Below are 17500 nucleotides of genomic sequence, written 5' to 3' on the forward strand. Positions count from 1 at the left end.
AGAGGACTGCAATTTGGTATGCTTGATGACTGGAGGGTGGATGATCAAAATACCAATTTGCAGCCCTCTAGCCTCAATAGTCTTCAAGATCTGAGGGCGGACGGAAAAAAGGGCGGACGGAAACAACTGCGTACAAAAAAGTGCGGACAGGAAAAGTGCGGACAAAAAAAACTGCGTATGAAAAAGTGCGGAAAGAAAAAAGTGCGGACAGAAAAACTGCGTACAGAAAAACTGCGTACATAAAAAGTGCGGACAGAAAAAGTGCGGACAGAAAAAAGTGGGGCCAGAAACAGCTGCGTACAGAAAAGTGCGGACAGAAAAAGTGGGGCCAGAAGAAGTGCGGCCAGAAAAAATCGCGGACAGAAAAAGGTCAGACAATAAAGTGCGGACAGAAAAAAATGCAGCCAGAAAAAAGTGCGGACAGAAAAAAATTGCGGACAGAAAAAACTGCGTACAGAAAACTGCGTACAGAAAAGTGCGTATAGAAAAAGCGCGGCCAGAAAAAACTGCGTACAGAAAAAGTGCGGCCAGAAAAAAGTACGAACAGAAAAAGTGCGGACGGAAAAAAGTGGGCCAGGGAAATTGCGGCCAGAAAGTACGAACAGAAAAAGTGTGGACGGAAAAAGTGGGCCGGAAATTGGTGCCAGAAAAGTACAGAACAGAAAAAGTGCGGATTTGTGGAGCATAGGGAAATTGCGGCCAGAAAAAGTACGAACAGAAAAAGTTGCGGACGGACAGACAAAGCCATCTCAACAGCTTTCTATTAGAGAAAACTAAAAGTTCCCGTGAATATTATCTCAAAATGAAAAACGTTCCCTCCCTGAACCATACCACTGCAAGAAAGATCACTGTTCCAGACAGCGCTTCTTGATAAATAGCACAAGACGACCGTAAATCAAAGAGAATTGCCGAAAGCAACAGTTGGTTTTAGTTTTCTGTCGAAGAAAACTATTGTGCCGGCTTTGTCTGTCCGTCCACACTTTTTCTGTCTGCACTTTTTCCGTCCGCACTTTTACTGTCCGCACTTTTTTCTGTGGGCACTTTTTCCTGTTCGCACTTTTTTCTGTCCGCACTTTTTCTGTCCGCATTTTTTTTCTGTCCGCACTTTTTCTGTCCACACTTTTTTCTGTACACACTTGTCCGCGCTTTTTTCTGCCCGCACTTTTTCTGTCCACACTTTTTCTGTCCGCACTTTTTCTGTCCGTATTTTTTTCTGTCCATACTTTTTCTGTCCACGCTTTTACTGTCCGCACTTTTTCTGTCCACACTTTTCTGTCCACACTTTTTCTGTCTGCACTTTTGCTGTCGGCACTTTTTCGTGTCCACACTTTTTCTGTCGGCACTTTTCCTGTCCGCCCTCAGTTCTTAAAAACTACTGATGTTAGAGGGCTGCAAATTAGTATGTTGATCATCCACCCTCCAATCATCAAACATATCAAACTGCAGCCCTCTAGCCTCCCCAGTAATTTTAATTTTATTTAACGTTAAAATTAGCCATAATCGTGCTTCTGGCAACGATATAGGACTGACCACCACCGGGCCGTGTTGAAAGTTTCATGGGCCGCGGCTCATACAGCATTATACCGAGACCACCAAAAGATAGATCTATTTTCGGTGGCCTTGATTATATGCTCTAGCGGCTGTACAGAAAACTCGATTGCGCCAAAGAAACTTTGGCGCATTTTTTACTTGTTGATAAATAGGACAAGAAGGTCGTAGCAACAGTTGGTTTTATATGTTATGATAAATTTGGGTACATTCTGATAAATTCAAATAAATTATGATAAATCTTGGTAAGTCTCTAACGATTTATATAGGAGGTCGGCGCCATGATGAGTGTATTTGAGAAGATTAGGTACGAGTTGTAAGGTTCATTATTCAATATATATATATATATATAGGATATATATATATATATATATATATATATATATATATATATATTATATATATATATATATATATATATATATATATATATAATATATATATATATATATATATATATATATATATATATATATATATATATATATATATATAATATATATATATATACATATATATAATATATATTCACATATATATAATGTATATATATATATATATATATATATATATATATAATATATATATATACATACATACATACATACATACACATACATACATACATACATAGATATATAGATATATACATATACATACAAATAAATATATATATATATAATTATACATATATATACACATACATATATATAATATACACATATATACATACACCCAACACAGTCCACTAACCACCAGGTACATAATTCACCACTTATCTCTACAGGGACAAAATGCATTTTGCCAAAAAGCCCGCCACCACCTCCCCCAACTCCAATGGGATCGAACCCAGGCCTCTCGCTGATTGCCTTAAACAACAATTTGAAACTTTTGTTCCCCATCATGATGCTATTGCGTTTCCAATCTTGAAGCCACATCTCCGAATTACTTTCTCAATAGTCTATCATTCTCTCTCTTTCTTTCTCTCTCTCTCTCTCTCTCTCTCTCTCTCTCTCTCTCTCTCTCTCTCTTCTCAAAACAATAATATTTTCTAGGCTTCACCAAATTCCTTGTTTTTCAACTTCGATCAATCTCACTATCATGGGATGAAAGGGGGAGGGGAGAGGGGAAGGGGGAGGGGAGAGAAGAGAACAGTGGAGGAATAAGGGACAAGGACAGACACCGAGGAAGGGGAAGGGGAAGAGGAAGGGAAGGGGAAGGGGAAGGGGAAGAGGAAGGGGAAGAAGGGGAGATGGATAGTTTCGATAATTGTTATACTGTTATATCTTGTTGTTATATCTCGTTATATCTGAGCCCATTACAACCTCGTGTTCTCAAGGCAATTGCGAGAGTCAATTACAACCGTAATTTCATCCACGAGAAACAGTAATAACTCAAGAGAACCCGAATTACAGTCCAATATAGTTACGAGACTTCAGCCGAACTGGGAATTCACATCTTCATCATCATCATCTTCTCCTTCTTCTTCTCATCCTTCTTCTTCTTCTTCTTCTTCTTCTTCTTCTTCTTCTTCTTCCCCTTCTCCTTCTCCTTCTTCTTAATTTAACCAAAGAGAAACTTATAACAACTCAAGAAAACTCGAATTATAGCCAACTATAGTTACGAGAACAACACACGATTTCGGAATCCCCATCTTCATCATCATCTCTTCTTCTTCTTCTCCTTTTCCTTCTCCTTCTTCTTCTTAATTTAACCCAAGAGAAACTATAACAACAAAAGAGAACTCGAATTATAGTCAACTATAGTTACGAGGAAAACAGACGATTTCGGAATCCATATCTTCATCACCTTCTTCTCCTTCTTCTTCTCCTTCTCCTCCTTCTCCTTCTTCCTTCTTCTTCTTCTTCTCCTTATTCTTCTTCTTCTTCTTCTTCTTCTTCTTCTTCTTAATTTAACCCAAGAGAAACTATAACAACAAAAGAGAACTCGAATACAGTTACGAGACATCAAGACGATCTCGGAATCAACCAGACGAAACGACACGAAGACACTGTTTACACTTTCATCTTCGTCTTCTTCTGTTTCTCCTTTCGGAAAGGGAGAGAGAGAGAGAGAGAGAGAGAGAGAGAGAGAGAGAGAGAGAGAGACCTTAATTAAACCAATCGGAGGTATGCGGTAACAATCAAAGGGGAGATGGCGCCACGTTTGGTAAATATTCTGTAATTAAGGATTTGCGTGGCGAGAGAGAGAGAGAGAGAGAGAGAGATGGATAGTGGAGGAAATCAATGACTTGGGGGGGGGGAGCCCTCAGTGCTTCGTTCGAAGATTCCTCGGATGGTAAGAGATTCCGACGAAGGGACCCAGATAGAGAGAGAGAGAGAGAGAGAGAGAGAGAGAGAGAGAGAGAGATTCCTCGGATGGTAAGAGATTCCGACGAAGGGCCCGAGAGAGAGAGAGAGGAGATTCCTCGGATGGTAAGAGATTCCGACGAAGGGCCCCAGAGAGAGAGAGAGAGAGAGAGAGAGAGAGAGAGAGAGAGAGGACCATATACAGTACATTGTCCTCTTAACACAGACACCACAGGAACCACAGAAGGGAGGAGAGAATCCCTTATACTGGGCACTGTCCTAAGTGACGTCTATAGATGAAGCCTAGATTGATAGTGATTTCACCTGGCGTCACAATTTCCTGGATGACTGACGTAATAACTCCTTGAAGTTATTGGTACAAAATTCCTCAAAAATATATGATAATTCGAACGAATTATTAATACAATGATTCCTAAGAAAATGACTCAAAATTTCTATATGGTTAAATGCAATATGTATGTAATATATATATATATATATATATATATATATATATATATATATATATATATATATGAAGATAAAAAGGCCCATAAAACATTATTTAAACGTTGCAACCACATATTTCGAGCAATTCCTTCTGTGCCCCTGTTCACTGGTAAAATAAGGACGTATATGATATGATACAAGAATAAGCTATATAAACAAAGCATACGTAGGTGTCCCTACAAAAAGGAAGATACTGTAATCTGCTCTCATCAACCAAACCAACAATATGAACCTGTCGGGAGGACATTGGAAATCGGATGACATCGACGAGTTAATCCCCAGGCCTCTTCTTAAGCATCGCCAGACGGGAGTTAATGAAGCCCTAGAAACACAAGGGAATACCTTAATTTCCATCCTTCCTGGGTCAACACCACCTACATACCAACGGAGACTTACTGGCACACCTACAGATGCTTTGTATATATATTCTTGTATCATATCATCTGTCCTTATTTTGCCAGTGAACAGGGACACAGAAGGAAGTGCTCGAAATATATGGTTGCAATATTCAAATAGTGTTTTATGGGCCTTTTATCTACATACTATACTGCTGTATTACAATAAAAGACATTCATATATAAATATAAATAAATATATACATATATATATATATTTCCCACCCCTCCTACCACCTGTCAGTAGATACCCCAGGGCCAACTATTCCTCTGGACAGTCAAATCCACAACATACGACCCAAACGTTTGCCAACTACCAATCAAACGGTTACCCTTGATTACTCAAACGTTTACACTGGTAGGATACAGAACAGGATACAGAATCCCACGTTATCGAGTCCGTCGATAGTTAATGATTTATTAACTCGCAGGGACTGCCAAGTGGCGTGGATCGTCAAATTCGAGTTATTAACTTACGTGAAATATGAAGAGTTATTAACTCACGTGAAAATGCAAGAGTTATGAGCTTACGCGAAATATTAAGAGTTATTAACTTTCGTGAAATATTAAGTTGTTACTGTACGTGAAATATTAAGAAAGTTATTAACTTGCGTGAAATATTAAGAGTTATGAACTTACGTGAAATATTCGGAGTTATTAACGTAGGAAAAATATTAAGAGTTATTAACTTCCGTGAAATTTTAGGAGTTATTAACTCATTGAAAATTTAAGAGAGTTCAACTTACTCGAAATATGAAGAAAGTTATTACCTTACGTGAAATATAAAGAGAGTTATTAACTTACGTGAAATGTTAAGAGTTATTAAATTACGTGAAATATTAAGTGAGTTATTAGCTCAAGTGAAATATTAAGAGTTATGAACTTACGTGAAATATTAAGAGTTAAGAGCTTACGCGAAATATTAAGTTATTAACTTACGTGAAATTCTAAGTTATTAACTTACGTGAAATTTTAAAAGTTATTAACTCACGTGAAAATTTAATGGTTATTAACCTACGTGAAATGTTAACAGAGTTATTACCTTGCGTGAAATATTAAGAGAGTTATTAACTTATGGTGAACATTACGAGAGTTATTAACTTATATGTGAAATATTAAGAAAGTTGTTAACCTACGGTAAATATTACGAGAGTTATTAACTTACGTGAAATATTTATTATGAGAGTTAACCTACATGAAATATTACAAGAGTTATTAACCTACGTGAAATGTTGAAAGGGTTATTAACCTACGTGAAATAGTACGAGAGTTATTAACTTACGTGAAATATTAAGAGAGTTATTGACTTAAGTGAAATGTTAAGAAGATTTACGAATCATTGACTAACGTGATATCTTTGCAACAGAAACAAAATGGGTTTCACGAAAATCGACGAAAAGGAATAAATGAATATGCGAATCAACAAATCTGATCAAAGAAATGAACACAGAAATAGAAATAAAAATAGATTTATGAAAACCCAAAATAAGTCTTAGTTATTATTAAACGTAAGAAATTACAAAGAATTCGGGATTTTCTTTCTTCTTCTTTCTTCTTCTCTCTCTCTCTCTCTCTCTCTCTCTTTATATATATATATATATATATATATATATATATATATATATATATATATATATATATATATATGCATATATATTTATGTATGCTATATACATAAATAAATATATGTATATATATATATATATATATATATATATATATATATATATATATATATATATATATATATATACGTACAGAGAGAGAGAGAGAAGAGAGAGAGAGAGAGAGAGAGAGAGAGAGAGAGAGAGAACGAACGCATGAATAAATACCCAATAAATGCAAGGACTTGGGCAAAAGCAGAGCCAAGGGCCAACTATGAATTTTCGGCTCGGCTGAGCGCAGGAGATTTATAATCGCCAGATCCGATCGGGCAATAAATTTTTTGCCAGGTCATTTGATGCCATCCTAATATATTCAATTAATGGAGCTGCTGATAAGTAATTCCACAACTTATGCAGGCGCCGTTGTTGATTCGTTTGTGTTAGTGTGTGTGTGTGTCTACACACACACACACACACACACACATTATATATATATATATATATATATATATATATATATAAATATATATATATATATATATATATATATATATATATATATATGCATATATACATATATTTATATATATATATATATATATATATATATATATATATATATATATATATACATTATATATAGATATATACATATATTTATATATATATATATATATATATATATATATATATATATATATATATATATATATATATACATACACACACATACATATATATATATGGATAAGTGATTATAATCATATATAATATAATATATATATAATGTATTTACACATATATATATATGTGTATATGTATAAATTTATATAATGTATATATGTATATTTATATATTATATATGCATACAGCTAGTAGCTTCGCAATAAAATACAATGACATAATTTTTCCCCAACGCAAATATCATTCCCCGCCAGTTTCTACTCTTTAGAAACAATAAAAGCCAAACAAACCTGCAATGACAAAAAAATAAAAAAAAAAAAAAAAAAACATTTGCGGGAAAAATATCACGAAAACTGACAAGTAAAAAAAAAATATACAAAAAATAAAAAAATGTATAAAAATCATATACATCTTTACTCACCTGGCCCGTTAGGCTCATTATTGTTGTTGTTTGAGTTGATGGGTCGACCGTGGATGCAAGTGTTCAATCTAGGCGGCGGGGGCGGGGGAGGTCTGGAGGGAACAGCAGGAGGGGGGCTGTTCTCCTCCTCACACACCGTACCAGCCCCCCCTCCCCCTCCTCCTCCTCCTCCTCCTCCTCCTCCTCCCCCTTCTGAGGAGCTCCCCGCAGGCCCGATGGGCATAACTCCGCTGATTATCTATGTTCGCTGCCCATGGCATTCCGCGCCCCTGCTTTGCCCATGTCCTGCGAAAGAAAGGTGACACGGTCAGATTTGACATGAAGTTTACAACATGTTGTAAACATGTTGTTAGCTTGTTGCACACGTCACAAACATGCTGAAAAAATGTCATCAAAGAGAGGTTATACAGTCAGATTTGATAACCAGGAATTTGTAACATGGCATAAATAATTAATAACTTGTTGTATACATTGATAACCAGGTGTTTGTAACATGTCATAAATATGTTAGTAACTTGTTGTATACACTGATAACCAGGAGTTTGTAACATGTCATAAATACATTAGTAACTTGTATATATATCACAAACAAGTTGAATACGTTTACCATAAAGAGAGGTTACACATTCAGATCCTGTTACCAGGAGTTTGTAACATGTTATAAATGTGTTGATTACTTGTTGCATACATATCACAAACACTTTGAATACATGTCCAACAAAGAAAGGCAACCCAGTCAGACCAGATAACCTTGGTACTTTATTTAAACATGTCATCAATAAGTTGGTACTTTGTTTAAACATGTCATCAACAAGTTGGTACACTGTTTAAACATGTCATCAGCAAGTTGGTACATTGTTTAAACATGTCATCAACAAGTTGGTACATTCTTTAAACATGTCATCAACAAATTGGCAACTTGTTGCATACACACACAGCAAACTAGCTGAATACAAATCAACAACTTGCCAAAGGTTTGTTCCCCACTTATGGTCACAACTTGTTTTCAACCTGTCTGTAACATGTATGTGAAAAATTGCCAACAGATGTTTGCGACATGATTTACTGTTATGTGGATGCACCCTAAATGGGTACAGAAAAAAATTGTAGGTCTGTTGATATTATATCTGTCCATTTGTCATGATGTTATTGACTACTTCTATTGTGCTCTTCATTTTAAATGACAGATTAAGAAATTATGTCGGGCTGTATATAATGCCTTTTATTTATGTTAAAAATGGGTCTGTTGTGTGTGTATAATATATATATATATATATATATATATATATATATATATATATATATATATATATATATATATATATATATATATACATATATATATATATATATATATATATATATATATATATATATATATATACAGTATAATCTATATATAATTTATATTATATATATGTATACTGTATTTTATATAAATTATATAGATTTTTTTATATATATATATATATATATATATACATATATATATATATATATATATATATATTTATATTTATATATATATATATAAAAACATATATGTATATATGTACCTATATATAACGTAATAAACACAAAATAAACAAAATAAAAAACACTACTAAATAAACAAATAAAAAATAAATAATCAAATGTCAATCTGCCCTTCCAAAAAAACTGGTGTAAAAAGTCTCTAAAAAAAAAACTAACTAATAATCATCAACTAATAATCTAGCATCGCTTCAAGGTCACACATCCCACAAACATCTTAAAAGAAAAGATAATTTCTGCTCTACAAAATTCACACACGATTTTAAAATACAACAACAACAATCCACAACAACAGTGAAATTATAAATGATTCTCTGGGGTCACAAAGGGAGATTAAATGGCATGCATCCATCAGGCAGATAGCAATCATTAATAGGAGAGGGAGAGAGAGAGAGAGGGGGGGATGGGATGATAAGTGGGAAAAGGGGTTGGGGAGGAGGAAGAGGAATGGTGATTGAGAGAATAAGTGTGATAAAATGGTAAATAACAGTGAGGAATTAAAATTTTTTTTGCCTTAAATCAGAGAGAGAGAGAGAGAGAGAGAGAGAGAGAGAGAGAGAGAGAGAGAGAGAGAGAGAGAGAGGGGGGGATGGGATGTAAATGGGAAAAGGGTGGGGGTTGGGGAAGGGGAATGGCGATTGAGAGAATGTTATAAAATAGTAAACAATAAAAGTAAGTGATGAAATAAACAAAAATTAATTTTTGAATTTCTTTTGGCCAGTCAGTTTGTTTGTTCTTTACTTTGTCAGATGTCAGGATTGTGTTCTGCTGGTTCGTCTGTGTGTGTGTCTGTGTGTACAGACATCTAAACAGAAACAGAATCTGTTACAACCCTGTCTGTACGAAACAGCCAGATATATTTAAACAAAGCGATCCAAACGGGAATATGAGAATTCTGCCGAGCCAATTCTAACCAACCAACACTGACTATTCCCAAAACAGCCTCTTAAACAAGCATAAACTGAAATGCAAACGAGAGAGAGAGAGAGAGAGAGAGAGAGAGAGAGAGAGAGAGAGAGAGAAACTAGTGTAGTGTGTGTTGCCCCCCAAATGACATTCAAACTTTGAACTTGTTCGGGGAATTTCCAAATTCCAATTAGCGGCGGAAGATGGCGCCCCAAAACAGCCTGCGGAGTTAAGCCGCAAGATTGGAGATATAGATAACGTCCGGACGCATACCGCTGCGGAATCGCGCGCGCACGCACACACAAAACACACACACACACACACACGCTTTATAGTCCCATTCGGCGAAATACCCCTACAAGCGGGGGAGGCAAGTTGACTCTTTAGTTATCCCGTAATGGGTATTGGTATAAACTCGGGAGATTTTGGGCTGATTCTACTACGGAGGGAAAACGTATATTTTTTTTTTTCATTTCATTTATTTATCTGATTTCACTCTCGGCTGAGCTCTCGAAGAGGATGCAGTTCGATTAGCGTTAAACTTTAAAGGGGAGAGATAGAGCCCCTGGTTTAAACTGTGAAATTGTTTATTTTATATTTATTTCAAAGTGGAGAGAGAGAGAGAGAGAGAGAGAGAGAGAGAGAGAGAGAGAGAGAGAGAGAGAGAGAGAGAGAGAGAGCATTTTCGCTGCCTGGGAAATTTCTCTACATTACTGTGAAACTGTTTATTTTATATTTATTTAAAGTAGAGAGAGAGAGAGAGAGAGAGAGAGAGAGAGAGAGAGAGAGAGAGAGAGAGAGAGAGAGTATTCTAATATTATTGTGAAATTATTTTTCTTTGCAGATGAACATTTGAAGATTTCACAGAGAGAGAGGGAGTCTGTATTTTTGTTCATGAGGAGAGGTCTGTATTTTGTTACTGTGAGACTGTTTATGTATTTTGTTCATGAGACAGTATGTATTTTGTTCATGAGACAGTATGTATTTTGTTCAAGAGAGGGTCAGTATTTTGTTCATGAGACAGTATGTATTTTGTTCATGAGACAGTATGTATTTTGTTCAAGAGAGGGTCAGTACTTTGTTCATGAGACAGTATGTATTTTGTTCATGAGACAGTATGTATATTGTTCATGAGACAGTATGTATTTTGTTCATGAGACAGTACCGTACGTATTTTGTTCATAAGAGGGTACGTATTTTGTTCATGAGACAGTATGTATTTTGTTCAAGAGAGGGTCAGCATTTTGTTCATGAGACAGTATGTATTTTGTTCATGAGAGGGTCTGTATTTTGTTCATGAGACAGTATGTATTTTGTTCAAGAGAGGGTCTGTATTTTGTTCATGAGACAGTATGTATTTTGTTCAGCAGATGATTTTGTTCATGACAGCATGTATATTGTTCATGAGAGGGTCTGTATTTTGTTCATAGAGACAGTATGTATTTTGTCAAGAGACAGTCAGTATTTTGTTCAAGAGACACACAGTCATGTATTTTGTTCAAGAGAGGGTCAGTATTTTGTTCATGAGACAGTATGTATTTTGTTCATGAGAGGGTATGTATTTTGTTCATAAGACAGTTATGTATATTGTTCATGAGAGGGTCTGTATTTTGTTCACTAGACAGTATGTATTTTGTTCATGAGACAGTATGTATTTTGTTCATGAGAGGGTATGTATTTTGTTCATGAGCCTGAACAATACATTAGTGAGTACAATATATACAAGAATATGGTTCGCCTTCATACAATTCATATATTGTCTTTTTAAATCACATGTCAGTCATATTTAAGTCAAGCAATTAAATTGACCAAGTCTTCGCTCTCATGAGTCAAATTCCACTTTCAGGTTGCTCGTTAAACCCAGCAAAAAAAAAAAATCTTCCGGCAAATTTCATCAAACTAACGAACTGTCACGTGACCAAGGATATGTCACAAAATCGTAATCTCGTTTTGTTCCACTCGAAGGATTTCAGTATAATAATAATAAATATTATTATTATTATTATTATTATTATTATTATTATTATTATTATTATTATTATTATTATTATTATTATTCAGAGGATGAGCCCCATTCCTATGGAACAAGACCACAAAAGAGGCCATTAGGGACTTGAAATTCAAGCTTGCAAAAACTATGGCATTCATTTGACAGAGGTAACAGAAGATAAAAGTAAATAGGAAATACGTAAGAATAGATCAGTTATTAGAAAGGACAAAATAAATTAACAAATCAATAAATAAATAGATAAAAATGTGAGTAAGTTCTAAAATACTGTGATGGTTCCCACACATATTTTGAAAACTTCTTTGTAAATATTATATCTGATAGAGAAGAGTGAAAGTTGGCCTTATGCCATCACTTTCCCTCGCACGAAGGCTGAATCTAAGTGTGGCAAAGGTGTTAAAAGGGAATTGAAAGGAATCGTGTGGACCTTAGGATTCGTACCAACCAATGAAGAGTCTCTGAACATGAAGGTACCACTAAATTTGACCGAGCCTTCAAAAGGGCTAATTTTAGGTTGCATTCGCTTGCTACACTATGGGAACAGGATGGGTTCCTTTTCATTATTGAGAGAGAGAGAGAGAGAGAGAGAGAGAGAGAGAGAGAGAGAGAGAGAGAGAGAGAGAGAGGATACGATTTAACTATGAAATCTAATCTTTACCAGTTCTTTTAACCAGATACCAACTTGTAATGCCTAAGTTCACTTAGTTTGGTATCCCAATAGTCTTGGGCCACTGTTTTAGTTTTCTGTAAAGGAAAACTATTGTTCCTGCTTTGTCTGTTCGGCAGCACACTTCGCCTCAGATCTTAAAAAACTGCTGAGGCTGGGGGCTGCAAATTGGCATGTTGATCATCCACCTCAATCAATCAAACATACCAAACTGCAGACCTCTAGCTTCAGTAGTTTTTTATTTTATTTAAGGTTAAAGTTATCCATAATTGTGCGCCTGACAACGATATAGGACAGGCCACCACCGGGCCGTGGTTAATGATTCATGGGCCGCGGCTCATATAGCATTATACCGAGACCACCAAAAGATAGATTTGTTTTCGATGGCCTTGATTATACGCTGTACGGAAAACCCAACTGCGCTGAAGAAACCTCGGCGCATTTTTTTACTTTTTTTTTATTACTGATTACAAAAGAAACTTCCAAAAATATCATTAACATAATTAACGCCTCAGGGGTATCCAACTTGGCTCCACTACACCCCCCCCCTTAAACAAGCAAATTATTTTTTTTAAGTTACTGGCCGTTATTATCTAATAACAAGAAGCTGGCATGACGTGGAATAATTACAGGCCCTGGGCAGTGTTATTCATTTAAGGTGGCCAACCCTTAATCTAGAACCAAGAAGTTAATAACGAGCTAAAAGCTTTCATTAACCTGGAAAAGGTCAATGGCATGCCAAATCCCTGTTCTTGCTCAGGCCCGAAAAAAAACACTTCGAATGAATGCGATCGAAGAATGCCCATTCTCGAGACTCGGTCAAATTTACTGAAGTGAAAATTATTTTCTTTCAATCCTTTATGTAGCATCCTTTCGTCATTATCGGTCATTATACTAAGATTTGTGTGTGTGTGTGTGTGTGTGATGAAGGCAGGTTCATCTTTCTATGAAATACGTTAGGTATTTTCTATGTATTATTGAATTACATAGACTATATAAAGGATTTACTGTTTTGTAGTACATTTGAAAATGATAGCCCATATGCTATCGATAGTAAGAAATTTCTTTGCATCTAATAAAGACACTGAAATAATAACAAGTCAAATAACAGCAACAGAGAGAGAGAGAGAGAGAGAGAGAGAGAGAGAGAGAGAGAGAGAGAGAGAGAGAGAGAGAGAGAGAGAGAGAGAATATTAATTATGAATGATCGCATACGAGTAATTATCAAGTTTATGGGATAGCTGTTGAAAAATAGAGAATAATGACGAGAGAGAGAGAGAGAGAGAGAGAGAGAGAGAGAGAGAGAGAGAGAGAGAGAGTTTTAGAGAGAGTCAAACAGTCAAATCTTCATCTGAATGTATTTCAGTCAAGATCTGAAATCTGAATATAAAGCGACAGAGACAAGATCTGAAAGAGAATATAGAGAGAACAGAGAGAGAGAGAGAGAGAGAGAGAGAGAGAGAGAGAACAGACATTCCTTTAACTTAACCAAAACGTCTAATTTTCACCAGATTATAATTTTTCACTTATCAATCACTTAACAAAAATCTTTCAAAAAATTCACAACCTTGGCAATAGAAGCCCTAGCCTCCCCTCCTCTCTCTTCCCCTTTGCATGAGAGGCGTTTTGACGGAAGCCCCCACAAAGCAAGGTACTAATGAGTTACCGAGAGGTAATTAGCCGGTAAAAAAAAAAAAATAATCAATTGACGGAGCCACCAACACATGCAGCAGCTACCGCTAATTAAGACCGAGAGAGCGGTGATATTTACCGCCATATCCTGCAGGAAGGGAAAGAAGGTATGCAGGATAGGTTGATTAGGCTGTAGGATTCTGTAGAATTATTTAGAGAGAAGGACTTCTTGCTGTGTCCTACCCCAAACCTTATAACCATCCTGCACCCCCCTTATAACCATCCAAACCAGCCCTCCTTATAACCATCCTAACCAACCCCCTTTATAACCATCCTAACCCATCTGATAACCATCCTAACCCCTTATCACCATCCTAACCCATCTTATAACCATCCTAACCACCTCCCTTTATAACCATCCTAACCACCCCTTATAACCATCCTAACCCATCCTAACCAACCTCGGTTATAACCATCCCAAACACCTCCCGTTCTAGCCATCCTAACCCATCTTATAACCATCCTAACCACCCACCTTTATAACCATCCTAACCACCCCTTATAACCATCCTAACCACCCCCTTATAACCATCCTAACCCATCTTATAACCATCCTAACCAACCCGTTTATAACCATCCTAACCACGCCCCCTTAAAACCATCATCCATACCACCCCTTATAACCATCATAATCAACCCCCTTATTACCATCCTAACCCCTCTTATAACCATCCTAACCACCTCCTTATAACCATCCTAACCACCCCCGTTATAACCATCCCAACCACGCCCCCTAAAACCATCCTAATCATCCCTTATAACCATCCTAACCACCCCGTTATAACCATCCTAAACCCTTTTATAGCGCCAAGGATAAACTCAGGATTTTAAAATCATAAAAATGATTTAAACAGGTTAATTAAACTGCAGGATTCTGCAGGATTGTTTAGAGAGAGAGAGAGAGGGGCGTCTTGATGCCATAATCAACCCCTCACCCCTTATAACCATCCTACCACACCGCCCCCCCTCCTGCCCGAGGGGCTTCACCTGTGTATCAAAGACAAATTCAGGATTTTGAAAAATTTTAATCTATTTGAATTAAAAGTAAAAAAATTTAATTTCAGGAAAACAGCCTATACCAAAATCTGTCCCTCATATATTTCTGCGAAAAAGGATTACAAACAGACAGGAAAAAACATAAAAACAGACAGAACAAAATGAATTATTCACCTTAGAAGAAGGTCACGTGACCGTCCATACCTATAATATACCTGTACCTGTCGCTCATCAGCACAGAGTTGCCAGCGAGTCATTTTCGCTCCACTTTTAAAACAGCAAATAATTACAACGTACCGCTTTAAATTCGTCATTCCTTGACCTTCTGCCTGGCCTTTAACCTAGACACATTAATGCGCTCCCCCGCCGGCCCAACCCCCCCAAAAAGGGGGTCAAATTACCTAGAGAATTTATAAATAGAATGAGTCGGGAGTTTAATTTTTATCTGGCGGTTGCCAACGCGTGCTTATTTGCATGAATTAAAACTTTCGGCGGAAGGGCCCGGGTACGGATGAGCGAGTCTGGCACCGGAAACTTTCAGCTCGTTTTATGAAATTGCGGAAGTGGCTGACCTAACGACCTCACGGCCTATAAAAGAGGTCACGCGTTAATAATAATAATAATAATAATAATAATAATAATAATAATAATAATAATAATAATAATAATAATAAAATAAACACAGGGTGCATCCGCGTGTTTAGTTTTCATGGGTTTAACAAAAGAGAGTCAGACGGGCTGTTTTGGGAGCAAGAGCCCGTGCTGGCAAATGGGAAGGTTTGTCTTAAAAAGCGTCCGAACGGTACGTAACGTCCTTCTTATTTTTATTATATAATATATATATAATACATACACATATATATATATATATATATATATATATATATATATATATTATATATATATATATATATATATATATATATATATATATATATATATATTATATATATATATAGCAAGAAAAGAGAGAGAGAGAGAGAGAGAGAGAGAGAGAGAGAGAGAGAGAGAGAGAGAGAGAGAGAGAGAGAGAGAAATATATATCCACTTTCGCGATCAACAGACGTCAATATACTTACCGACGAAACATTAATATGAAATGTCCGGCATTTGATAAATCCATCGTGTGTGTGTGTGTGTGTGTGTGTGTGTGTGTGTGTGTGTGTGTGTGTGTGTGTGTGTGTGTGTGTGTGTGTGTGTGTGTGGCTTTCTTTCCCTCGTATCTTTCCCAAAACTTTCTCCCCCCCAAAAAAAGAAAGTTCTACTTTTTTTTGGCGTGTCCTCTGAACGATTCTTAAAAAGAAAGTTTTAATGAAGGAACTATCTTGTGCAATCGTTAAGAAAAATGAAATAGAAGCAGATTTCGGGAGCTTTTGCGTTTTCTTTTCTTTTGGGGGGGGGAAGGGAGGAAGGGAGAGGATGGTCTAGGATTGCTGATTAGATCTGGGTAAAGAGAGAGAGAGAGAGAGAGAGAGAGAGAGAGAGAGAGAGAGAGAGAGAGAGAGAGAGAGAGAATTATTTTAACACATTAGCATGGACTCTGAATGTGCAAGAAAGCATGAAACATATGAAGGGTTTACAGAGAGAGAGAGAGAGAGAGAGAGAGAGAGAGAGAGAGAGAGAGAGAGAGAGAGAGAGAGAGAGAGAATTATCTTAACAAACTTAGCGTGTATTCTGAATGTGCAAGAAAACATGAGTCATATGAAGGGTTTACAGACAGATGATGAGAGAGAGAGAGAGAGAGAGAGAGAGAGAGAGAGAGAGAGAGAGAGAGAGAGAGAGAGAGAGAGAGGCGGATATACAGGCACCTGAACAGGGTTACAGCACCTTCATGTCCTGTACTGCAGATACAGGCGAATACAGAATGACTTCTATTAATTTCAATGCCCATGTCTGTGCGGGCATGGCAGCCCTTGTCTGGTCAAGGCCTGGTGAGGTAACCGTTGTTTGTATTTGTCTGTAAGTCTGTAAGCGTGAGAATGTAAGCGCGTTTGTTTATTTCAATGGCAAAATTGACACAAACAAAAATTATCCAATTCTTGCCATGATGCAATCAAAACATTATCGGAAAGGTTACATACAACTCATAATCAGTTATCAACAACGAGCAACCATCTCTGTGTGTGTGTCTCTCTCTCTCTCTCCCCACCACTTATCTATCTCCCCCACCTCTCCAACGCCGTTTCTCCCTCCTTCACCCAACAAAAATCAGCATTTCTCACAACGA

The 17500-nt window shown here is 36.5% G+C and overlaps 1 protein-coding gene across 4 annotated transcripts in view; it reads right to left on the reverse strand.

Moving 5' to 3' along the window:
* The window catches only part of LOC136844322 (uncharacterized), a 318972-nt gene that overhangs the window by 182401 nt on the left and 119071 nt on the right, over positions 1-17500 (reverse strand). For all 4 annotated transcript variants that reach the window (XM_067113310.1, XM_067113318.1, XM_067113328.1 and 1 more), the window contains one exon: positions 7472-7756. In XM_067113310.1, coding sequence (XP_066969411.1) covers positions 7472-7694 — 223 coding nt within the window. In that variant the 5' untranslated portion in view covers positions 7695-7756. The remainder of the gene's footprint in view (positions 1-7471; positions 7757-17500) is intronic.

This window comes from Macrobrachium rosenbergii, chromosome 2 (genome assembly GCF_040412425.1).
Source record: "Macrobrachium rosenbergii isolate ZJJX-2024 chromosome 2, ASM4041242v1, whole genome shotgun sequence".
Taxonomy (NCBI): domain Eukaryota; kingdom Metazoa; phylum Arthropoda; class Malacostraca; order Decapoda; family Palaemonidae; genus Macrobrachium; species Macrobrachium rosenbergii.